Raw genomic sequence first — 24,361 nt, 5'->3', positions numbered from 1 at the left:
AGTTCATGAGTGAGTACCTTGCGCAAAAAAAGAATCTGGTCTACCATTTTCGTGGGCAGATTTACCTGGACGAAATTGCGTACGTGTGGATCTTACCTAGCGGGCACGCAGGCAGCAGGATTCTCTATGCCGTTATTCCTGCACAAAGCGTTAAATAGCTTAAACATGATTCGTCGAATGTCAAGACACAATCCAAAGCTTGTCCTTAGTTCAGCCCTGTAGGGCTGAGAGTGGATTCCATCGGACGGAGTACACTTGACAACCGAGTCCTCCCCTTAACAAGCCCATAATAATAAAAATGACCAGGATATTAGTAAATGGGAAACAAATCCCAAGTGGGACATGTGGTGGCTAGAGTGTCTTCTTCCACTTCTCATCTTCAGTCTTGCCACAGAAACGTTGATTGTCTTGCACTTTGACGCCGACGACACACCATGAAGATGTCCAGACGATACTGCTCAGTTTTTCAAAGCTGTAGCCTCAGCTTGATATGTGCGGCATTTTGCTTTGGGCTATCGGGGATGTCGAGAGGTGAGTCACCACTTATCCTTACATACCAAACCAGTATACTAAGAAACAGGTCTCGACGAGGGCATTATATCGACGACTGTCGCGCAAAAATCCTTTATCCGTGAATTCGACATTCGTGCCAGCTATCTCGACTCATCTCAACAAGCCAATCGTCTCTCGAATATCACGTCTATGGTCCATATTGGAAGTATTCCCGGAGCCCTTATCGCCTTTTTCCTCTGTGAACGAATTGGACTGCTGTGGTCGATGCGACAGCTTTGCCTGCTTTGGATGACTGGTGTCATTATTGTTATAACTGCCTCTGGGAATTTGGGGCAGGTGTACGCGGGCCGCTGCATAATGGGACTTGGAATTGGACAGGCGGGTGTTGTGGCACCAACATACCTTGCGGAGATTGCACCTGCTCATGCTCGAGGTATGCTTGTTAGCATGTTTGCCATGTCTGAATACGTTGGGATCATGATTGGGGTAAGTGGATCAGAGTGTATTGTCGATGTCGCTAACCTGTTTAGTATTTTTCTGCTTTGGGGGCTTCGTTGCATATCTCGAATGATAGTGCCAAACAGTGGATCATTCCACAGAGTATACAAATCATTGTTGCAGGCATTTTGTTCCTGTCGTCATTTTTGTGCGAAGAGAGTCCTCGATATTTGTGCAAGATCGGAGATTGGCATAAAGCGAAGGAAGCACTGGGAAGTTTATGGAGCCTACCTGCATTACACCCTGATATCATGACTGTGATTGAAGGAATTCAAGATGAACTTGAGACAGACCAGAATCAGACTATGAGACAATCCTGGTTCAAATCTATCATGGAACTTTTGACCATCAAGTCAAACCAGCAAAGCCTACTTTTTGTGGTTTCGGCACAGATTCTTGCCCAGTGGTCTGGAGCAAATTCCATCACCAGTAAGCGAGATATTTTCCCATTTAGGTATTAATTCTCACACTCCTACAGCATATGCACCCGAGTTATTCTCCCTCTTTGGTATCAATGGCCAATCAGAGAAACTGTTCATAACAGCAGTCTTTGGCGCAGCCAAATTCATTGCATCTTTAATATGTGCTGTCCTCTTGATCGACCATATTGGACGAAAGCGATCATTGGTATCCGGAATTCTTGTACAGGAGGTTGCAATGTTATATGTTGCAATCTATCTCACAGTCGAGTCATTTTCCTCCAGTGATGAGTCAGGATCTGTTAAAAACGCAGCTATTGTGGCAATTGTCTTCATCTATTTTGTTGGAATTGGTTGGGCAATAGGATGGAATTCTATTCAGTATATCATCAACGCTGAGGTTTTCCCATTGCGTGTTCGGACTACTGGATCCAGTCTTTTGATGTGTCTTCACTATGCCAATCGGTATGGTATTTCCAAGGTGTGTTTACCGACTTAATTTATGTGGTGACTGGTTGCTAACGAAAGGGAAAAAAGGCTGTTCCTTCTATGTTGCTTGAAGATGCCTTACAGCCCAGAGGAACGTTTTGGTTTTTCTCGGTGACGACTTTCTTTGGACTATTGTGGACATGGTGTTTGCTTCCTGAGACTGCTTGTCGGAGCTTGGAGGAAACAAATGTTTTATTTTCAAATTGATGCTTCTTATATACCGCGTCAGAATGTCAATCTATTGAGACGAACTATTTAATTGGCTCTAAACATGATACCTCATGAAGGTCTCGGAATATATGTGAGTGTATACATAATCAGTTGTACATAAAATCATTACGCTACTCACAAAGCATGAGGAGAGTGATTCCAAGGTTGAACTTCGGGAAAAGCCAACTTTTATAGAACTCTGTTTTAAGTCAATCTTGAACACTACTAATCCGCGGCTGTTCGCTTTTCCCTGCTTTCTTTCCTTCTCCAAGATATTCCCAGATGTTTGTTATACATGCACTAAGTCCGATTCGATATCTCCGCGCTTAGGTAAGCCGCCTGGAATCTTCTCCGCATTAGTCACATGGCGATTGTCGATTGTGCCAGGGCCTTCGAGCATCGGAGCCTCATCTATACCTTGCAAGTCCCAAGTTCATTTCCAAGCCGAAACAACTCTCATAGCCATGTCCCCCATAACAGCTTCGAAAGGGCGCAATCCCTCACCCAAAGATGAATCCTTCACGCAAATGGCAGACACAGACCTCGAATCAATCGGCCGCCACTGCCAATACGAATACTGCGGCCAACTAGACTTCCTACCCTTCCGCTGCGAATCCTGCCACAGCACCTACTGCCTAGAACACCGCTCAGAAATAGCCCACAAATGCCCACGCGAAGGCGAATGGGCACGCCGTCGCAACGGTACAGCCACCAACAACAACCAAGAAAACCGCACCGCCCCCGAAAAACCAAACATTTACAATTCAGAGCAGTGCTACCACGTCCAATGCAAAACCCTCATCAACACCTTCAAAGACCCCGCCGTTCGCTGCCCACAATGTAACCACCAATACTGCCTCAAGCACCGTCTGCGCGAAGAACACGATTGCGCCAAGATTACCCCGCTGGGCGCGAGGCAGAGCAATGGCGCTAGCGCTAATGATACTATCAAGTCGATGTTTGCGCGCGTTCGTACTTGGGGCCGCGATAAGCAACAGGCGGCTGCTAGTGGGACTCTTTTGCCAAAGCCGAAGCCTAAGCCGAATAGTCCTGCTGCGCGTGCCGTTGCGCTTAATACTTTGAAGCGCTCTGCGAAGGGAGATGCTTCTGTTCCGGCCGATAAGAGGCTTTACTTGCATACTGTTGGGACGGCGGAGACGCAGGCTGCCGAGCCGCCGGCTGGGGACTTTTATTTCGATTCGCGGTGGAAGGTTGGTCGTGTTTTGGATGATGCGGCTAAGAAGTTGAGGGTGGAGAATTTGAATAATCGTGTTGGTGGTGAGGATGCTAAGTTGCGCATCTTTCACGTTGAGTCTGGGGATTTCTTGGAGTTCTCGGATTCTATTGGTGCTGGGAAGGTTAAGCAGGGTGACACGATTGTGTTGCTGCGTGGTGCTGGGGTTGTTCTCGAGAGTTCGTGATGCATTTGGGCATTTCGTCTTTTTACCCTTCTTTTCTTGTTTATTTCGGAGCATATACACAGCATGATACACCCAGCGGCATATTTGCATGATGTGAGACGATGCATCTGAATTTTCATTTATCATTAAGCTTTATTAATGATATGAGGATGTACATATTAGAATCGGATATTGAATGCATTGCCATGATGTCTGCCAACAATATATGGTAAACACTGGAATAACTGGTATCATACAGATATCGTAACTCGGATAGACCGCAGAAATCTATAAACATTAAACGCTCATCTTCATCTTGATGATCTTGTGAGGCTTATAACCAATGACCTCGAACTCATCCTCCTTCCAGCCATCGACGACTGCGCTTCCACGGTCATCACGCTTAATGCGCAGCTCGGGGAATTCCGTAGGTTCCCGAGTAAGCTGCTCATTAAGCGCATCAACGTGGTCAAGGTAGACATGAGCATCGCCCATGGTGTGAATGAGGGTGCCGGGGTGGAGATCGGCAGCGTGAGCAAGGATATGAGTGAGAAGAGCGTAGGAGGCGATATTGAAGGGCACACCAAGACCCACATCACAGGATCTCTGGTAGAGCACACAAGAGAGGGTGCCCTTCTCTGTTGGGCGACCAGTCTTCTCATCGAGCTTCATGCCAGGAGGGAACGAGACATAGAATTGGGCGAACATGTGGCATGGTGGCAGAGCCATCTTTGTCAGGTCCGCGGGGTTCCAGGCACTCATGATGATACGGCGATCAAAAGGATTGTTAATGAGCTTGTGCACGACGTCCTTGAGCTGGTCGACGCCTTGTCCGGTGTAATCGGTTTTGGCATCGACATATTGAGCACCAAAGTGCCGCCATTGGAACCCGTATACGGGGCCCAGGTCGCCTTCCTCGCGGTGGCCGAGACCAACCTTATCCAAGAACTCGCGGCTCCCGTTTCCATCCCAGATCTTAATACCGGCTTCGGAGAGGGGAAGCGATGAAGTGCAGCCGGAGATAAACCAGAGGAGTTCAGCTAGCACGGCCCGCAGGAAGACTCGCTTTGTGGTGAGAAGAGGCAGGACGGGGATTTGATCGCCACCTTCTGGGTTGGGCTTGGAGAGGGAGAAGCGGAGTTGAGGTGGTGCGAAGATTGATTGTGTGCCGGTGCCTGTGCGGTCGGGCCGGTGCTCGCCCTGAGAGAGGATGTCACGAATAAGATTGAGGTACTGGTGCTCTTCGTGCGAGGGGTCGTGTGGCGGCGAAGGTGCCGCGGAGCCTTGGGCGACTTGATCTTGAGTCATGGTGCAGTATTATGGTAGGAGGTAGCTTGTGAGGCCTTCTGCCTTGACTTGCCAGTAGATTGGGACGCCTTAGTCTGCTTGTCTGTTGAAAAGAGGAGACAGGATCCGCGGATCGCGTCGAACGCGACACGTGGTCACGTGCAGCTATCATTTACAAGGGAATTTGCATGCATCAACCAGGCCATCAAAGTGATCGTTCTTGGTTTGATTCTCCATCTTAAGAAATTTATTTGACCCTGCAGCTCTGTTTTGAATGTATCAAAAGGCCCATCAAGAGGTCAGGACAGAGATGGGTGAAATCCGCCCACCCCAAAAAGTCGGGAAACAGCCTACCAAGATCTATACAACACGGTCTCTATAACAAGACTATAAAGGCACAAACCATCTCGAGATGATAAATCAAAACGACCAAATATAAAAAAGGCAATCTTGAATGCTTGAAGTTTATTCAGCGCCCTCCTTACATGAGAATAATGGCACGAAAAGAACAACGATTGGACTGGATTGCTATTGAAACCATAGATCTATCTTCAAGTTCACCCAAATTGTCCCCATTCAAAACTTCTGAATAACCTCAAATGCAAGTGACAAGATAGCGGAATTACTCCGCAGCGATCAATTCCCTATCAAGCAGACAGATAAGATCCTCCACTCTTACACGCGGGGATGGCCGAGGACAAACATTCGAGTAGGAACTTTTCCTTCCGATTCCGAGATAGCTACAGCCTTCCAAATGGGGTATAATGGATTCTGTGCGGGGAATGTGAGCTGTACGACGGTGGTTTCTCTCCTCTATCTGATCCCTGACCGCCACAACCATCCACATACTTCATTCCAATCCACAACATGAGTCTCGAACGATGGCAGCTACAGGCCCAGAAGGGCAGAGATATTCTACAGAACTCCATTCCGAAGCAATGGCTTCTCCCTGCTGACAGGTTGCCGCCTGTTTCCCAGAAGAGCGTGGTTGAGTTTCCTAGGGAAAGTGGGCTACTGAGTGAGCGCGAGCTGAAGATTACCGATATGTCAGCTACTGCACTAGTGGCCGAAATGAGCAAGGGGAATATGACTGCAGAAGAGGTGGTGGTTGCGTTCTTGAAAAGATCCGTCCTGGGTCATCAATTGGTGAGATAGTGGAAGTCTGCTTTGTTTGCTTGGTTGCTAATGTATTACTCGCAGCTTAACTTTGCAACTGAGTTCATGGCAGATGAGGCAATCGCTCGTGCTAAAGAGCTTGATGAGTATTACCGACGTACAGGGAGACTAGTCGGGCCACTTGTAGGCGATCCAAATGAATTGATAACTATCAGAAATTAACCATTTGACAGCACGGTGTTCCAATTAGTGTGAAAGAGCATTTATCTTTCAAGAATCGAACTTGCAATACAGGTTATGTTGCATGGTCAGTTTGTTTGGAGCCCGTAGTTAATTTGAAGCCACCACTAACTATGGGAACAGGGTCGACAAGGTCGCCACAGAAGATGCCCTTCTCATCCAGCTACTCGGCAAAGCCGGTGCGGTCTTCCACGTCCGCACTAATCAGCCCCAGTCGTTGATGGTACGGCTATATCCAAGATTTTTCTTCCAGTAGCTAACTATACTTTAGCACCTGTGCTGCAGCAACAACATCACCGGCACAACTGTCAACCCATACAACCGCGCTCTGACCCCAGGCGGATCATCAGGTGGCGAAGGCGCTTCAATGGGCTTCCGCTGTGCCCCGCTAGGTATTGGCACTGATATCGGTGGATCAATTCGTTGTCCAGCGGCATTTTGTGGTGCCTATGGTTTCCGTCCCTCGACACTTCGTAATCCCGGAACAGGAATTAAAGTCGCTTCATCGGGCCAGGAGACCATTCGAGGTGTAGTTGGACCAATGGCGAGTCGCTCAGTTGAAGATCTAGAACTGTTCCAACGAGCTGTGTTGGAACAGGAGCCTTGGGACCATGAGACGTCATTGATGCCTGTGCCGTGGAAGACGGTTCCTCCGACTCGGAATATGACTGTTGCTATTATGTGGGATGATGGGTATGATGGGAGCCAAACTTATGTTCCACTGGAAATGTGCTAATTGATGTCACAGATGGGTTCGGCCGCATCCCCCAATCACTCGGGCCCTCGGGTACGCCAAGGAGAAGTTGGCAGCTGCGGGGGTTAAAGTGGTGGATTGGGAACCATATAAGCACAAGCATGGCTGGGAAGTTATTGTAAGCAATGAGTTTCCTTCATTCGCAAGATGAGATTACTGATAGAGTTACAGTCTGCCCTATACTACCCCGACGCCGGCGCCAAACAGCGTGAACTCATGCGCGAATCGGGAGAACCAGCACGCCCTCTCACAGAATGGGCCCTGTCTTACAGTCGTCCCTCGCCTCTCTCCCACGCCGAAACCTGGGAGCTACAAGAACAGCGAGAAATCTTCAAGGATGAATACAACGCTCTTCTTAAGCGTCGTGGTGTCGACTTTATATTATCTCCGACATATCCTGCAGCTGCAGCCGTTATGGGCGAGTCCCAGTATTGGAACTATACTGCCATCTGGAATTTGGCGGACTTGCCCTCTGCGGTGTTCCCGTCCGGGCTCACTGTTGACCCTAAGTTGGATGTGTTGTCCGAACAGGATAAGAAGTATATCCCTCGGGATGAAATTGATGAGAGGGAGTGGCTGAAGTATGAGGGCCCTGAGCGGTATGAGGGCGCCCCGGTGGGATTGCAGATAGCTGGAAGACACTGCAAGGATGAGGAGACTTTGATGGCGGCCAAGGTGGTCGAGGAGATTATGAAGGGCGAGAAGAAGGATTCAAAGCTTTAGAAGTTGTCTCTAAGATTCCAACAGCAGATAGCAGATCTATTGAATTCTCGGTATATAAGTGGAAAAGAAAGCACCCCAACAGCTTATATCTATGCACTCTCGCGCCTCAAATCCTGCAAAGTCTTAACCTGGCTACCATCCTCCTTGAAATTCTTCTCATCCAGCCACTTCTCCAGTGCGACCTTCAAAGAAGCATCCCAATCATCCTTCAATATAGAAAACCAAGCAGTATCCCGGCTCCTCCCCTTAACGATCATATGCTGCCGGAAGGTCCCCTCATAAGTAAATCCCAAACGCGAAGCAGCCCGACGAGATGGCTCATTCAATGCATGGCACTTCCACTCCAGCCGCCTATAGCCAAGGTCATGGAACGCATATTGGGAAATAAGATAGATAGCCTCTGTAGCACCAGTCGTCCGTTGGAGAGCAGACGAGTACATGACATTCCCGACTTCAATGCCCAAGTGATCGGGCACAATCCGCATCAATGATAGATAGCCAATTGCCTTTCCGAATGTCGGAAGGGTCTTTCGCTTGTCGATGATTGCGAAGAAGAATGGATCGGTTGAGGTTGACTTTGTTGCGATGCTGGCTTTGAATTTGTCTGCGTCGCTGTATGGGCCGTCGAACATGTAGTCCCAGAGGGGTGCATTGGGGGTGGATTCATCCCCGCCGGTGAGGGCGAAGAGGTCATTTGCGTGTTTGAGTTCAAGTTTCTCTAGGGAAATAGTTCGGCCTGGGATTGTTCTGTTCGACGGCAGTAGGGCCGGAGTGAAGGAGACCAAAGGTCCTTTGGGACGTAGTGCTGCCATGATTGAGATGCAATGCAATTGTTTCTACTGTTGCCTTTTGAAGAATGAGAACAAGAGAACAACAGTCTAGCTTTAAATGTTGATATTCCTATCTCAGTTTCTTGCCAATGACTCACGTTGATATGATTCGATGAGAGCACCGAGATCACGTGATGAGGGTTCTCCCAGGAAGACTTGATTGGCTGCTTCTCCGAACTATATCATTACTGCAAGAGCAACGGAGAGAATACTTCAAATTATGAGTGAAATATGACATTAATTTGTCAATGCGGGTTTGATTTTATCGGGGAAACGATGATGCAACGCCAAATCAGAACAGACGCTAAGCATAACGGACAATTTCCCTCGGACAGTTTCCCTCGGAATCGTGTATCGTGAGTCATGAATCACGCCATCTTGCATTTTCAAAAAAGACCCGTCTTGCCTCTCTTTGTGTAGAGTAGGTACCATAGACCTGTCAGCTGTAGCGCCCCAAAGCCCATCGTTATCCCGCTGAATAGCTGAATGCCGAGATAATTCAAATCAGCACTGCCATTGGCGCCAATTGAAGCAAGTGCGCCTGCTATGGGCGGTCCCAACAGGGTTGCAAAACTGCTCAGGCTCTGTGCCATTCCAAGCCATGTCCCAAGCCTCTTAGGGTCAGGACAGACATGAGAGAAAACGCTGGGTGGAAGTGGAATCAAAGCTCCGGAAATACCACCTGCATTTTAAATTAGATTGAATATCAATAAAAGATCAAGGGGAATGTCTCACCATAAAAAGAAGCAAATAGAATAAATTTAACAAGGCTGTCTGCGCTTATCCAGCTGATGCAGAGTATACCTGACAATATGCCACACGAGATCCATGAGATCATTGACCCATAATGGTGAGCAAAGATGGTCAGTACAACACGGCCGATGATCGAACATGCCTGAGATATCATCAAGATATTAGAAGCCAACGTTCGCGATGTTCCCAGTTTCGTTTCCGCGTAAGTTGGAACGTAATAGAAAGGCGTGATATAACCGAGGTAAAGAAAAAAGTTGGCGACGGTGAAACTCCAAAATGGTATATCCTTGAACGCCTGTGTATCAAGCAGACTCCTGCGTTGAGTTCTCTCGGGTTTCTTGGTATTCCTCTCTGGCACCAGAAGTAGGGCAGCAGCTGCAGAGAAAAGTGCAAGCATGACAAATCCCATGCAACGAACAGTCCAAGGAAATCCCAACTTTGAAATAAGCTGGTTGAACATAACGGTGTAGATAATGCCACCTGCAGGAGCGCCACTGGTTGAGACGCCCAAAGCAACAGCTCGTCTGGTCGTGAATGAGCGGCTAACCAATGCAATACTGGGCACATAAAGCAGCCCAAATCCGAGACCCATGCATACCCCTTGACTCAAAAATATCGCATAGTATGTACTTGCAAGACTGAGCATCATCATACCAATAACGCCTAAGAAACTTCCGACAAATATCATCACTTTGTAGTAGCCGAGGTCGAAAAGCGGGCCAGATAGTAGCCCGCCGACAATTAGAAGCCATGACTGGATTGTGCCGATCCATGCTATGTCTGATGCAGTAGATGATTGAATGTATGTGAGTCCATAAAAGCTTTGGAAGGATCCAAATGCGAAGCTTAGGCCCCTTTTGAGGAGTTAGTCGCTGGATGAAGTAACAATGCATAGGGGAGTTGCCTAACCAGACGTTGAAAAATATAAAAAATGCACCTAGAACCTGGAGGCATCCGCGTAGGATACTCCTTGTGGGAATACTAGATAGTAGTTCAGGCTGATCTTCATTTTCAGTGATATGCGCTAGATCCGTGGCTTCAGAAGTAGCAGGTACCGCATGGGCTGCTTTTTCCGAGAACATAGTCAATGATCTCGCACGATAAATTGAAATCGAATTCAAAGAAAGCGGGTATTAATTTTAGAGCAACTTGAAATCGGTTGAAGCCCCTCTATCCTATTAGTAATTCAAAACGTGCTAGCTCTGGACCTCGGGGAGTAGCTCGGAGTGTACCTCGGAGTAACCTATACCTCGAGTGACCGTTCCCCTGCTAATTTGGCCTTCGATTTGTTAGCGCTCACCCCTCGCTGTTGTATTAGATATCCGAGTTACCCGATCACGTTTTTGAGAGCCTTTATCTGATCACTCATTATTAAGTTCTGTGGCTTTCTCACTAAGTATATTCTGAGTTGTTGGCTTCCCCGCATTCTCTGCTTCTGGGAGGACAAAATGGCTTTGAATATACGTGGACTTTTTGCCTTCAGGTTGAGGATTAACTTGAAGTGATACTTACGGCTTCATGAACAATAAATCTTGTATTTCTCTACCTGCTAGTGGGCGGGAATTGTAGTATGGACTCCAAGCCTCCAGCTGCATCGCCTAACCCTCAGGCTAAGAACAAACATATGAAAGTGAGACTTTAGAAAATTTATAGCAGACTCTCGAAGTATGACGAATTGCGGAATCATAAAAAAGGTGACCATAGACTAGGAGCAATAGGGTGAGTCCATCTTATTCTCAGGCCACTGTGACCACTGCTCGGATTAATCACAGTATGAACACACTGGAGGATCTTCCACCGAATTTGTTGAGCCTTATTTCCGGATATCCCTCCCACTTGACGCCACCTGCCTGACACTGCAGCCATGACTTTATGAATTTCCGAAGCTGCAATGAGCTCTTGTCGAAGGCTTTCCCTGCAGATATGCAGAAAGTCCAGAGCTTGAACCGCGATTTGTTCTATTGACCAGACTCGGTCGTGACTTGTCGCAGTACTACTTCTGCTATGCCTGCTTGCAGCTGCATCTCTGGACACACACCAGCTTACCGACTCCACATTTCAAGCTCAGGAATTGTTTCGACTCGCTTGACCACAAAGACATGCAGTTCCATTTTGTATATCTCCATTTTGCCGTTAGGAGATTCTATTTCGGCCCTTCCTTTGGCATCCCTGTTGAGTCTTTGATATATGCCGAGGTGATAGCTTTCCCTCTAAATTCACCGAAAATCACTGGTGCACACGTGTCTGAAAAGCAGTTCAAAATTTGCCAAAGAACAGGACTTCTATCCGTCGATGTGCGGGTTTGGTCGTGGGCCACCGGTTCTCTGTCTGCGCATACAGCAGCTTGCAGTGATTAGGCGGCAACAAGTGTTACATTTACACCAAGAGAAAGAGATCGCCGAAAGCTGTATGCACATTGGAACGAACACGTCTAATTTTTCTGATCTCATCGACACTTTTATCGAAAGGTACCAACAAGAGCAAGCCACCTCCAGGCTTTCAAAATATGGGAATGCAACGCACCTTGGGAGCTGCCGTTACAAAAATTGAGGGAAAAGGATATATGTCTCATTCTGGCGAGCTGGATTGATTTAGGGCCGGGGTTCAGCTCAGGGGATCATTGACGGAGAATTCACCTGGACCATGAACGCAGCTGGACCATGAACGAACTCGGGCCTTGGAAGCCTTTCAGATGCCTGGAGGTCCGCGAATGCGATTTGAGATGAGCTCGGGTGAGACATACAGTGAAGTTTTGTCAGACAAGGAAAAGTATCCTCGAAACGTGTCTCTTTTGCAATCCCGTCATTATCCAACCGTCATGCAACGACGGGGCAAAGGGTACTTTCTACACGGGAAAGACCACTCTCTCATAACCGAAAAACGTAGCCATGTGTAGCAGAATTCGATGGCGAATATTCTCTGCTGTTAGATCGGCGCCCTCTTCCGATCAAATGGATCGCTACTCTCGTAACTTGTTCTATCTCCCACATGAGATACTCTCCTGCTCATTATTATATGCAATGGATCCCCGTCTCTGGATTTGATGGCTTTGTTGTGTGGCGCGGGGTTCTTGTGCTCTCCGCGATTTATGTCGATACTCTTGTCAAGCAATAGCCTAGGAATCGCTTTTTGGCCTTCCCGTGCGACGCTGATAATTTGTTCGCAGCGGATATTGTGTTTGATGTTCTTATGTGAGACCTTCATCATATCCTGCAGATCTTTGATATTCTGAAGACCTCGAGTCATTCGTTCACCGCTGGGAGTATTCGCCCATAGCCTTCGGGAATGTTATTGAAACAAACTTGCTTCAAAACTATATGTCGATGATAAAGGCAAGCTTTAATAGCACATAGAAGGAGAGCATGGCCAGTTTCGTTTTCTGGTTCTTCTAAGTCGGCTCCCAAGTCAATCATCCGTCGAACTATTGGCATGCATCCTGTCGACACGGCCCATACCAAGGCCGGAACAATGTATGTTGAAAGTGTAAAGCTGAATGTTGAAGCAGTTGTGGAAATATTTATCCGTTTGGACTGAGGCGTTCAATTTTCCGTGCACGTAAGACTTGCTCGAGTTGTTCCACATGTATAAGTACTGACCGATCGCATAAATCAGTTCATTTGGCAGACATAAAGACATGATGAGGCGGAGACTTGGAGGAACGAGGAAGCATTTTACGCTGGACAATGAGTACGAAAAGAAGTTGGTGAGGGGGTCATAACTATGTCTCAATATTTCTCGGTTAACTTATAGTTTGATCATCTCAACCTTGGGAGGTGAGATGAAAGTAAACCTTCAATCTATAAAATCATCATTAATATTTTCACTAACTGGCTGGTGCTAATACGTACACAGACTACAGTGATGAGAGTTCCCTAGATCTCTCTACGTTTGATTTGACTTCTCTAGGAGGTAAGACGAAAAGTCCAGAATGCACAAAGATCAATGGCGGTGTCTTCAAAGTTCATTACTTCACTGTTTAATTTAAATTAACTAACCGACCGCATCGAGCTATTATTTTCTAGCCAATGCATTTCAATTTCACTGTAGTTTCGGCAAGCGCCAAAAATATCCTCGGTGTTAGAACCTGGCGCTTATTCGTCTTGGCGATGATATCTCTTATACGGAATACCCCTTTATTTCACAGGCCTAGCGCTATGCCTGTCGGTAAAACATAATTAGCACTGGGATCTGCGAGCCTCCACCAATCCTGACAATCTACTAACCGCCTCAAATCACCAATGAGATCCCCTAGTTACTATGTAACTCTCCATCAAGTCGTCTCAGAATTCAGCCCCCATCTACACTAACAAGGTCAAACTACAGTAGAATAGTAGATCCTTTCCATCTTACACACTCCCTATATCCCATATCATATAATCTCTCTTTTGACCCCAAAGAAAAGCAATGCCCAAGTCAGCCATCCACCAAATCCTCCAACTGTTGATTTTCCAAACAATATTCAAGACAGTTATAGCCAACCAAAAATGCTACCTAACAAGCGGCAAAGAAGCAGACTCCAGCTTCCAACCCTGCTTCCCATCTCAAGAAAATAGCCCCTGCTGTTCGCTCGCAAAAAGCAACGAAACTCCAAACGATATCTGTCTCTCCGGCGGAGTGTGCTATATCCAGGATCCCAATTTCCGCGGTCTATTAAGACAGGGTGCTTGTACGGATTCGACATGGAAGAGTGGGCAGTGTCCGGGTCTTGCTGATGATGGTAAGAGATGATTGTGTTCTTCTCGCGATTGAACAACGATGGCATTTAATTTTCGAGTCTAATTGTTAACCTCTGCGCCGCTAATATAGCATCCGACGCAACACTCTACGTAATCCCATGTCCAGTCCAAGGCCGCGGTTTCTGGTGCGGCAGCGTCAACGGCTCCGATTGTTGCGATAATGCCGTCAGGCTGGACATGGGGCAGATGATTAATGTGACGGTTACATCGATTTCAGATTATGTCTCGTCTTCGTTTGCTTCGTCTGAGTCCTCAGTTTCAATGTCAACGTCTTCCAGTTCATCTGATCCTACATCTGCATCTACATCTACATCTACTCTCAGCACGAGCAGCAAAATTGGCGATTCTGAAGATTCTTCCGTTGGTACCTGCGCCTCCGGATCAACCTGTCCTGCGTCACATACAACAGCGATAAGTACGGGGATAGGTGGTGGTCTGGGTGCGTGTCTTCTAGCGGCGATTATTACGATTCTTCTTCAGAGGCGGATCTATAGGAAGAATATGAGGCAGAAGGAGGCTATGTTTGATGAGATTGCGGCGGCGAGTTCGCAACAGCATCTTGTTTACCCTGTTTATCCCGAGAGGGAGAAGGTGTTTCCAGTTGAGTTGGGGCCACGGGCTACGAGGATTCATGAGGCTGATGGGAATCGGTTAAACGAATTATGAGATGGATTGGATGAATGGTCTCATGGCTGGCTCCGTGGGGTTTTATGCTGTGAAAGTATTTGTTAGCTTCTTTGTAAATACTATTGAGCCTGGGTACTTTGAGGGATGTTTTCTGCTGGGGAGTTTTGGTGCTATGCGTGAAATACATTTTTATTCAGATCTTTGATGATTGCATCTTCAGGTGTAAAAGCCATGGGACACCATGAAAAAGACAATCTAGCAAAACCATAGATATCATCAAATGCATAATTCAATTCCAAAGAAAGCGTAAGTACATCCATCAATACACATGTCCACATATCTCAAACCGAGAAAAACAAAAGCAATATCGTGACAATATTTCCATCATAAAAAGAAAACAAAGCAAAGACTAAACACCTGATATCTCAAAGCAGACCTCCAAAAAAGATGTACTCCAGCCAAAAATTAAAAAAGGAAAAGAAAAGGAAACACAAATCTCTAAGCGAAGATAGAGAGGTTCTCTACTTCCGCCAGAACATAGCTTTCCCAGCGACGCGGCCGGCAGACCAGCGCACTTCATTGAGACGATCCTTGAAGGTCGCGCCACCTCCATAGCGTACAGGGCGGGAAGATGTAGCGCCGGACTCGGTAGTCTTGCCAACACTACTACCTCCAAAGGAGCTAGGCGCAAAGTTGGTCATATTGCCAGCGTCGAACTTGGTCTTTCCTTCGACGATCTTGTGGATCACGTTGAGGATTGCGTAGGCGGTTGAACCGATGGCACGAATGGCAGCAAGGATAGCGACAGACCACAGGATGATGGCGAGGTAGATGTTCGTACCGCCTGCGTCAACGCCGTAGATTTCTGAGACTGCCATACCCAAGATGACGTTTGCAACCATCCAGATGGAGACCATGTAGGTACGGACGGCACGGTAGTAATCTTCCTGGAGTTGGGACTCGGATGGTGGGGGCTCGGGTACCTCGAGGCGATCGCGAAGATTGCGGAGGGCTGCGTCGTAGCCGCTGTCTATATCAAGTTGTTCCGAGGGCATTTCCACGACGACGGTTGATCCGTTGATTACCTTTGCGGCACCCAGATCGGTATTGATCACGTTGTCTCCCTTTGTTCCCCAGGTGACATCGTGCGTGTTACAGAAGGCGTAAACTTGCAATGTACAGATATAACTTGGCATCAGGAGGAAGTATTGGATCGAGGAGGTGAACATGTGCCAAGGGTCCAGGTAGAGGAAGGAGCTGTAGAAGTAGAGACCGACAGTTGACAGCATAGATAAGACGATGTTGGTCATGAGACTGTTGCTCACGTCCAGGTCGTCGCTTCCTATGCCAGCGCGTGCGAGCAGTTCTTTAACCACCAGATACAGGGCGCAGAAGACGGTGTAGAACATGATAACAGCATAAACGATGATACCAGAAAGGTACAGGTTTTTGGCACTTTGAAGGCGTTAGTCAAGTTTCCTTATTGTTAGTAAAGAGGTGACTTACCCTTGTGGTCGATTACCCAGAGATATAATGAACTGCAAGCACATAACCAGGATACAAGCGTAACGCAAGACAATAAAGATGTATTTGCCCATGTTATGACCAAATGGATCAAGCTTCTTATCAGTTAAAGAGCCAGCAATGAAGTAGAAAGCGAGATAGAAATTGGCCTAGACAGGTTAGTTTGCGTGTACCGGAAAGGAATCACTGCGTAACTCACAAGACCGAAGTAGGTAAATAGCAAATTAAGGAACTGATAGAAGAACTCGATATGAAGCAGAATCTTCCGAGGGATAGTGTGGTCTGTCTTCCAAATCTGCCTCGCGTTGAAGATCGAGTAGACAGCAGCGAAGAAAGCACCGTTCAGCCAACGACGACGTTGCGAGATAAATTCAGGCACCGTGTCCGGCACATCAGTCTCTCCAACGGCATTCTTGACGAACTTCAGCACCCATCTCTCTTCTCGCTTGGCAACCAACTCCCAGCAAAGAATACGATCCTCAGCCAGGTACATGTTGGCAGTGAAGACGTCTGCGTCTTGACCGTGTAGCGTCTCACCCTTGAAATATTGGTTCAGCGGGCCATGGCCATCTGCATCGTTTTGCAGGGCAAAGAACCGGTAAGCACTGAGTGCACCAGGCAGCACAGTAATGTATCCAAACACCGATTCCAGCGGCTTGTCCAGAATGTTGGACATCTTGTATTCGAAGTTCTGACTCGCCACCAGAGGGTTGAGCAGACCGAGGTAATTCTTGCCCTTGGCTGCCTTGATCTCACCGGCAGCACCAGCAACATTCGAATCCTGATCGAAGGCCTTCCACAAGTGGTAGAGGGCGGTTGGCTCAGGCCGAGTACCAACATCAAGCAGAATACAAATGTTAGGCTGGAGAGCACGGCCAAACGCGTTGAAGAACCAGCGGTGGGAGTTGAGCTTCTTCTTGTTATGCTCCTTCAAACAGAAGATAACCTGACATGGCATAATGCCCTTTTCGGCACCCTTGAACTTGAGATCCGCGTCAAGCGACACCTGTGTGGTGTACTCATACACGTGCGCCTGGACCTCCTTCTGGTTGACAATATTCTTTGCAATACCCTCCTGGTACACACCAAGTGCAGCCAAGGCGTTGAGAGTGCGAGGGTGGACCTTCTTACGTCCATCAGCGACGATACAAACAACGATCTTTTTCCAGCCGTCACGGCCCCAAGTACGTGACTTGGTTCTGGAGCAGAAGTGACTGATATTCCGCATAATACCGTGCATGGTACGGGTAAAACCAATCTCATCTTCGTTATACATGGTGACACAAATGAACAGTTCCGTTTCGCGGGTGGTCGTTCCAATCTGTTGACGGAGCTTGTACCCTCTGTTCGTGAAGTCATCGGGGTCAGATGTGACAGCAGTATAACGCATATGTGTGAACTCGCGTTCATCTCTGCGAGGAAGGAAACTGTGAAGAATTGTCGGGATCTTGCACTCCAAAATAAGCTCGCCGTTGACGAGCTGAACCTCCTTTTTAGCGACCTGCTTAGATCGGACACCGCGACGTCCCTGCTTTTCAGGTGCTGGGCCGTAGTGCAGGTTGGGATCAATCATGCCAGAGTCGGCATCGTCATCGTCGTCTTCATGGAGGTCGACCTTTTGCATCTCGTCTTTTTCATCTCCCAGAATAGTCGATTCGCTCATGAATGATCGCACACTGCCGCGTGAAGTGTGGTGAATTGTGCGCCCATCGCCGCCGAACGGGTCATCTACGTCGATTCCATCGCCAATATCGATGCTCGTATCCCCTGCGCTCGATGACTTTGGTCCAGAAAACAGAGGAGCAGGAGGCAATGGCCGACGAGGACTACCTCCGTATCTAGAGCTTGGTGTACCGGGCCGCGGGCTGCCATTCAAATCGGCGCGTTCATAGCCAACACTCGACACAGATGGCGGCCGGATATGAGACGGACTCCATGGGCGAATGGGAGATCCTGTGCGTGGGGGAATAGACGGGTAGACGGAAGTATCTGCTAAGCTCGCAGTTGGTAGATTGGAGCCAGTCGTCAAGCTAGATGGTGGACGCGAAGGCGAAGACGCAGTTGGAACTTGATAGTATCGATCGTAGCCTGGATCTTCTCCGGTCCTAGAAGTGCGCGTCCTCACGTTAGACCTTGGTCTTGTTGGAAACGCCATTACGCCTCAGATGGCAGTAATATGGCCTGTGTGGAGGGTGGAGGGTGGAGTAGGGGATGAAACGGAACAATGCAATCATGTACAAAGTGTACAATGTACAATGTTTACGCGGAGGGCTTGCAACGCGACACCAGGGAAAGCAGCTCTGTCCAATGACAGCATTCAAGCAGCCATTGCGCCAGGACCAAGATTTTTCCCAGCCTCTGTCACGTCAAGGAAGGAGTTTAAGTTGAGAGTGCATGTTTCCCCGTAGCGAGGGAAACCACTGGAATGTGGGTAGGGTGTAGGGTTGTATCAAGAAAAGAGCACTGGATACATACGGAGTGTGGTCATAATCGGGGTCATAAGCGGAAGGCGAAGCGGCCCTTGGACTACTGAAATCATCGGCGCCATCACCGCTGGTAGGCAGCAAGCGCATAGTCGCGCCATGACGGGAGGCATTGGTGGGAGACTCGTGATCGGAGAGAAAGGAAGCCGTCTCGTGGTCCAGGTATGCTGGCGGTTCGTCGCCGTAATTGGACGGAGGGTGACGGTTCATGTTGAACGTGGAATGTGTTCCAACTCAGGTCCTCATAGTATTATGAGACAGCTTGCGCAATGAGAGTCAAACCCTTGAGACGGAGGGTGGCAGACCTGTCAAGTTTTAGAAATTGAGGAATGAATGCTACCTCGAGATCAAAGAATAGATGTAAAGAGGAGAACAATGCGGAGTCAATAAATGAAATCCAGAGCAAACAAGTCCAGCCCGGTCCGTCCGCAACTTGCATCAACAAAGTGGAAGTGGATGAGGTTGTCGGGGCAACGGCGAGTCGGGCGTCGCATTTTCAAGGAGTTGCAGGAGTACTGCACGGGGGCAACAATAATTAATGTTAGTTCGAAAATTGAGATAGTGCTTTTTATCTTATTTGTTTCATTCATTGCAATAGTCTTTCGATCCTTCATTATCAATATTCATATCCAATTCAATATATCTCAAGTGGGTCCATTTTCATAAAATTAGTGCATTACTTCATTGAACGCAACTCCATCGCAAAGAATGTCCGTATACCTCCGAAATCAATTTGTAATTCAACTTACTCGCTGCCAAACTGCTAAGTAGCTGGTATCATGGATAGTCGGTCTCGGCTTATGACAACATTCACACCTGCTCATTGAGCAGAGGCGCTCTCTCGCGGTCAGTCGACTCGGGCTGTGCGACACGACGGAAAAGACTGTCGCGACCGGTATACTTAGTCGTAGAGATGTAAAGAGAAACAACCAAGAACACGGCAAAGATGACAAAGGCGAAGATCCACTGCAGGGCGATGATCTTAATAGAGATTTGTCGCAGAGCGAGGGCTAGAGAGATATATATATATTAGCAAATGATCCACGATATATCTGACAGTAGCATCCTGACATGGGATTCTGCAAGGGGAATGATAATACTCACACAGCGACAAAATACTAAGACAATATCCAAGAATATAATCCTCCCGCAAGACAATATCAAACAATCCCACGACCAGGATAACCCAAATGAAGATATTGGCGACAATTCTTCCGGGCAGGTTATGGCTATGCACGGCGACAGCACCGTTCCAGAACAATGCTGTCAGTGTCCAGGCATAGGGGCCTGCAACAGCTGGGAGGTGGACGAATGCTGGCAGACCGCGGTGGCGCCAGTAGGTTACCCACTGGTTGATGAAATGGAAAACGAGGATGACCTCGGCACCCCAGAAGTAATTGCGGGTCCAGAGCAGGATCCAGATGAAGAGGAAGAGGTTGTTCAGGATAAAATGGGTGGCGACGTTGGCGGCAGCTGTGACCAGCACATTGTTCTTTGAGAAGAGGTGGTAAACGTAGCTTAGTTGGGAGAGGAGGAGGACGATCCTACATTTCTGCTTAGTATGGTGTGGGGTGGGATAGAGTAGGACATATATATATATGTGGGGGATCTTCAACATACCAGTAAATACCCGTCAAGGTGGTATTCTGACTGAACGGAGTGTTACGCTTGTTCGCCTGCTTCCAGATCTTCTTGCCCTTCTTGACATCGTCAGGCGAGTGGACGGAGTAGTAGATGCCAACGACCACGACCAAGGCCCAGGTCAGGGGTACGAGAACTCGATATGTATTCAGGGAGCTAGCGCTGTGAGTCTCACGTCTAGCGAAGGGATTGAAGAAAGCCATGGTGAAGATATCCCGAAGGTGAAGCTAGGAAATCTAAAGCCAGAACAGGAGAGGGGTTACATATAGGATCTGGGGATTCTCGAGGTCACCAGACCTGCAGACCAATGGCACCATACAACCCAAATCCTGTATGCAGCAATGAGGTCAAATCCCGCTGGTGATGATGTCATCTTATTTAGTACCACAGGGTATACATTCAATGTTATACAGACGGAAAAATATTAGTTGCCAATATATTCACTTTTAATACTCACTCCTGGCATTTGGCTTGAGAAACCAAAGGTTGAAGTAGAAGAAAGAGATCCGAGTGTCCCAAGGTCCCTGAACCTGGAGTGGCGCAAACACTCGTCAATCCGCGCACGGTCTTATTATACCTTGGAAGATCAGCCCGGACATGGTCAAAAGCGGCCAAAAAGAAACTGATGTATGTAAAACAAAAAGGGTAAACCTGGAAAGTGCCTAAACACTAAACTTACATTGACTTGTCCATTAGTAGAGAATGCGGGGCTCCAATCTTATGTCGGCGATCAGTGCAACTATAAGGTTCTTGTCTGTACAGAGTACATAGAACTGATATGATATTATGTTTGCAGATCATTGGGTATCAATCAAAGACAATCCAGAACCAAAAAGCCCATGCAAAAGACCAACTCTATAGACCCCTCGCCACTCTAACAGCCTCAAGAACCCGCTGATGGACCGAAGCCGGCGCAACAACCATACCATAACACCCAGCCAAAGTCCGGCCCTGTGAACAATCCACAGGACGCCCCTCAAGGTCGGAAATCACACAGCCCAACTCCTGTGCAATAAGCATGCCACCAGCATGATCCCAGATCTTGGACCGATACTCCTTACTCAACGGCACCTTAATGAAGGCATTACACCCGCCCTGCACTGCAATGGCAACATAACGCATTTGCGCTGACCACAGGTCAACCGGGTTCGGCCACGGAGCGCCCAGACTAGCTGCGACGCGCCCGTGGACTTCCAGGTTCTGCGTGGTGGCAGCCTGCGTATCGATAAAGTGCACCGCGGAGGTATCTGTGATCTGCGGGATCTTCTCGAGCGGTCTAGAGGAGAGGAGAGCGCCAGGGCCCATAGGCTGGATGGTTGCACCATGGCCGGCTACTGCAGCAAGGAGCTGTCCGTGGCCATCCCGGTCGACGAGTGTCTCGGCGACGAATCCAGATGCCCGTAAGTTCGGGCAGCCTAGCACGCCGATCTTTTGGTGGCCGTTCTCTACTAAGGAGAGACAGACGGCGTATTGCTCGCCGCGGATGAAGGTTGCTGTGCCATCTACGGGATCCAGGGTCCAGGTTCGACTGGTGGGGGTGCAGTTGCCCTTTGCGCCGAGATCGATTAGGTCTAGGAGTTCCTCGCGGGTCTGCGGGGTGTGGAGGAGAGCCTCGCTGGCTTCGTTGTCGAGATGGGTTTCGTTTGCTAGTTCCCAGGTTCGTTCGAGGAGGACCGGGTTCTCGCGGAGGGCTGTTGCGTCTTCTTCACCAACGATCTCGTCGTTTGGGAAGACGTGGTGGATCGCCGCAATGATTGAGGCTTGTGCAGCGAAGTCGGCAATTGTTACCGGGGAGGCATCGCTTTTGTCTAGAGCGCCTTTGTCGACAGCTGAGAGGAGTTTCCTTGTAATGAGGGCTGCTCGTTGCACTGCTAGGCTGGCAAGTTGGAGTTCCTGGGCGTAGGGGCTGGCCATCGTTGGAAATGGGGCTGTTTCGGTGGTTATGGGATAGGAGGGGGTAGTATGGAAGGCCCCCGGAAGGATTGGCCTATTTGAAAGTGAAAGATGCAATGTAAGAAGTCAAGATCGGTGAGGCAGTGGGATACATTTTCCACAGGATCGTCGGATGGCATCACGTGAGGTGAATCGCCAAGGTAATTTACCTACGTCATATCTGGATGGGTCCGTCTCGAGATTTACTGTAGGGAGTAGATGTGTTAGAAACTTGGAATTACGTGCCACAGTGAGCAATTACGTTAGGATTTAATAAAAGTAAAGTAAACCAAGTCATGAACATCAATTGGTAATGGGTAAGCCCGAAAAAAGCCAGAAAAGCACTTAGGGTGTCTAGTAACGAGAGACCCAGCTCAGAGGTATATCACACAAACGCCGAACAATTATGTAAACCGAGAGAAACCCATGAACAAAATCAGAAGGGAGCAAAGGCTAGCTCGTAAGCGAAGGCCAAGCTCATCTTCGCATGCTGTAGCATATGATCAAAGCTGAGATACTCGATCTTGTCTTCGGTGGTGTGGATCTTCTTGTCGGAGTTCTCGAACTGGGACTCGATCACGAAGGCCGAGGGGTATCCATACCGACTGGCAGAGGCATGGTCAGAGCAAGCATAGCCACACTTGGTCTCGACGTAGGGGACATCGCAGTAGGTGGTGATGACCTCCTTGATGAAGGAAGTGAGGCCCTGGTCGACGTAGTCGATAATGACACCCACCGACTCCTTTTGACCAGCATCAAGAGTTCCCTGAACGTAGCCCGTCATGTCTTGCTGGAGCATGGCCTTGACGTTGCGCGACTCTTTCTTGTACTGAGCATAGACAGCCTGGGAACCAAGCAGACCACCCTCTTCCGCAGAGTACCAATGGAACTCGACGGTGTTGTGGGCCTTGCCCTGGGCGATAGCCTCCGACCGCAGCAGGGCGCGAAGTGCTTCAAGAATGGTGACGGTTCCACTGCCATCGTCATCGGCGCCGGGTGCAGCCAGGATGGATGGAAGGAACAGGTTGATGCTGTCCTGGTGGGAGCCCAACACGACGGTGTTGTTGGTCTCGCCGGGGATGCGGGCGATGATACTGAACTGGCCCCAGGGGTGAGAGAAGCGTTCAACGGTCGCGCCGTGGTCGTTTGCGCCCGATTCGTGAATCGCGGCGGTCACCTGGTCGAAAAGCCATGTTGCAGACTCGATACCGGTCTGGGACTTGTAGTAGCGGGTGTGGAACGAGGTGAAATGCTCCAGGTTGCTCCGCATGTTCTTCTTGTCCAGGGTCTTAAAGAGAGGGTGGATAGCATCGGAGTGCTTCATCTCCTCAGGATAGTGAACAATGCGTGAAGTGTGCAAGGTTCCGTAGGAGCCTGATTGCCATTCATCGGTCACATCAATGAAATTGACTCCATCCTAATCAAATGTTAGCTATGGCCAGGTTGGAGGGAAAACCCTTGACATACCAGCTTGAGGGACCACTTCTCTTCTTCCGTCACCCAGCGGGTCTGGTATGGGGCCAGCTCGATCAGAGACTTTGATTGCGGGTTCTGGACGATCGAAGGTGCCAAAGGCTGCTGCTCCGGGTTGACCAATGCCAGCGCGGTCGCAGTTGCGCTCAGCGCAAGGGGAGTGAAGAACTTCATGATGAGTGTAATAATAAGGTACCTAGGATTAAAAAAAGGATGGGAGAAGGGTTTTTAAAGCTTTCGGAGCTAGGACGGGATCGAGAATGGGGGCGGTCTCACGCGCCTTGTTACCCTTTAGGCGCCAAGTTCTGGACCCCGCGCTAGGCTTTCACATTTATTCTTAGCTATTCGCTATCCGGTCTACCCGATCTAGACTTTGAATCAATAACCCTGGAGAACATTATATGGTAAGTTAAGCCATATTCAGTCATGTTCCATTCCATACAGAAGCCAGGCGATCTGGGGATCGGGTGGAGAATGCCTAGAATCCCCACTATGACTCGCCCGTGAGTCACCGGAGATAAGAACACACCAGTACGGACCTGGAAGTACGAAGTACTATGGAGGACTATAAGAAACCTAGGAAGGATTCAAGAGATCTCCACTGGTCAGCCTCGAACTAGTGTCAGCCTCACTCCAGAGGAGGAATCCCAAATAGGAAACCAGGGCTAGGGCTAACCAGGGTTACTTCCCACCAATCATCGGCCTTGTTAAGC

At 48.5% G+C, this 24,361-nt stretch overlaps 10 protein-coding genes across 10 annotated transcripts; 3 read left to right on the top strand and 7 right to left on the bottom strand.

The window, feature by feature from the left end:
• Nucleotides 1-521: 521 nt before the first annotated feature.
• On the top strand, nt 522-1,929 carry PENARI_c026G03437 (uncharacterized protein; the record flags this gene model as incomplete). Its single annotated transcript, XM_022635920.1, has 4 exons — nt 522-531; nt 581-999; nt 1,044-1,440; nt 1,490-1,929. 4 exons carry the CDS (start codon nt 522-524, stop codon nt 1,927-1,929), a joined length of 1,266 nt encoding a protein of 421 aa, XP_022484129.1.
• A 664-nt stretch (nt 1,930-2,593) lies between these two features.
• On the top strand, nt 2,594-3,550 carry PENARI_c026G05867 (AN1-type zinc finger protein; the record flags this gene model as incomplete). Its single annotated transcript, XM_022635948.1, has 1 exon — nt 2,594-3,550. One exon carries the CDS (start codon nt 2,594-2,596, stop codon nt 3,548-3,550), a length of 957 nt encoding a protein of 318 aa, XP_022484224.1.
• Nucleotides 3,551-3,826: 276 nt separating this feature from the next.
• PENARI_c026G01512 (thymidylate synthase) lies at nt 3,827-4,837 on the bottom strand (the record flags this gene model as incomplete). The annotated part of the gene is made up of 1 exon (XM_022635894.1): nt 3,827-4,837. One exon carries the CDS (start codon nt 4,835-4,837, stop codon nt 3,827-3,829), a length of 1,011 nt encoding a protein of 336 aa, XP_022484153.1.
• Nucleotides 4,838-5,683: 846 nt separating this feature from the next.
• Nucleotides 5,684-7,649, top strand: PENARI_c026G06386 (uncharacterized protein; the record flags this gene model as incomplete). Its single annotated transcript, XM_022635958.1, has 7 exons — nt 5,684-5,962; nt 6,017-6,115; nt 6,166-6,239; nt 6,296-6,395; nt 6,444-6,865; nt 6,921-7,044; nt 7,098-7,649. The coding sequence occupies 7 exons, from the start codon at nt 5,684-5,686 to the stop codon at nt 7,647-7,649; spliced, it is 1,650 nt and encodes a 549-aa protein (XP_022484185.1).
• An 89-nt stretch (nt 7,650-7,738) lies between these two features.
• PENARI_c026G11307 (GNAT family N-acetyltransferase) lies at nt 7,739-8,461 on the bottom strand (the record flags this gene model as incomplete). The annotated part of the gene is made up of 1 exon (XM_022636008.1): nt 7,739-8,461. One exon carries the CDS (start codon nt 8,459-8,461, stop codon nt 7,739-7,741), a length of 723 nt encoding a protein of 240 aa, XP_022484234.1.
• A 404-nt stretch (nt 8,462-8,865) lies between these two features.
• On the bottom strand, nt 8,866-10,314 carry PENARI_c026G05718 (uncharacterized protein; the record flags this gene model as incomplete). Its single annotated transcript, XM_022635946.1, has 3 exons — nt 8,866-9,161; nt 9,215-10,086; nt 10,142-10,314. The coding sequence occupies 3 exons, from the start codon at nt 10,312-10,314 to the stop codon at nt 8,866-8,868; spliced, it is 1,341 nt and encodes a 446-aa protein (XP_022484167.1).
• A 4,802-nt stretch (nt 10,315-15,116) lies between these two features.
• Nucleotides 15,117-18,812, bottom strand: chsB (chitin synthase class II; the record flags this gene model as incomplete). The annotated part of the gene is made up of 4 exons (XM_022636004.1): nt 15,117-16,050; nt 16,102-16,268; nt 16,319-18,224; nt 18,595-18,812. The coding sequence occupies 4 exons, from the start codon at nt 18,810-18,812 to the stop codon at nt 15,117-15,119; spliced, it is 3,225 nt and encodes a 1,074-aa protein (XP_022484220.1).
• A 600-nt stretch (nt 18,813-19,412) lies between these two features.
• On the bottom strand, nt 19,413-20,446 carry PENARI_c026G04170 (DUF1774 domain-containing protein; the record flags this gene model as incomplete). The annotated part of the gene is made up of 3 exons (XM_022635929.1): nt 19,413-19,612; nt 19,707-20,146; nt 20,223-20,446. 3 exons carry the CDS (start codon nt 20,444-20,446, stop codon nt 19,413-19,415), a joined length of 864 nt encoding a protein of 287 aa, XP_022484174.1.
• Nucleotides 20,447-21,098: 652 nt separating this feature from the next.
• Nucleotides 21,099-22,157, bottom strand: PENARI_c026G01678 (inositol monophosphatase family protein; the record flags this gene model as incomplete). The annotated part of the gene is made up of 1 exon (XM_022635898.1): nt 21,099-22,157. The coding sequence occupies one exon, from the start codon at nt 22,155-22,157 to the stop codon at nt 21,099-21,101; it is 1,059 nt and encodes a 352-aa protein (XP_022484181.1).
• Nucleotides 22,158-22,611: 454 nt separating this feature from the next.
• Nucleotides 22,612-23,822, bottom strand: lap1 (putative aminopeptidase; the record flags this gene model as incomplete). The annotated part of the gene is made up of 2 exons (XM_022635986.1): nt 22,612-23,592; nt 23,643-23,822. 2 exons carry the CDS (start codon nt 23,820-23,822, stop codon nt 22,612-22,614), a joined length of 1,161 nt encoding a protein of 386 aa, XP_022484249.1.
• Nucleotides 23,823-24,361: the final 539 nt, after the last annotated feature.

This window comes from Penicillium arizonense (assembly GCF_001773325.1).
Source record: "Penicillium arizonense strain CBS 141311 chromosome Unknown PENARI_contig026, whole genome shotgun sequence".
Classification (NCBI taxonomy): Eukaryota; Fungi; Ascomycota; class Eurotiomycetes; order Eurotiales; family Aspergillaceae; genus Penicillium; species Penicillium arizonense.
This window is presented reverse-complemented; position numbering and strand designations above follow the sequence as displayed.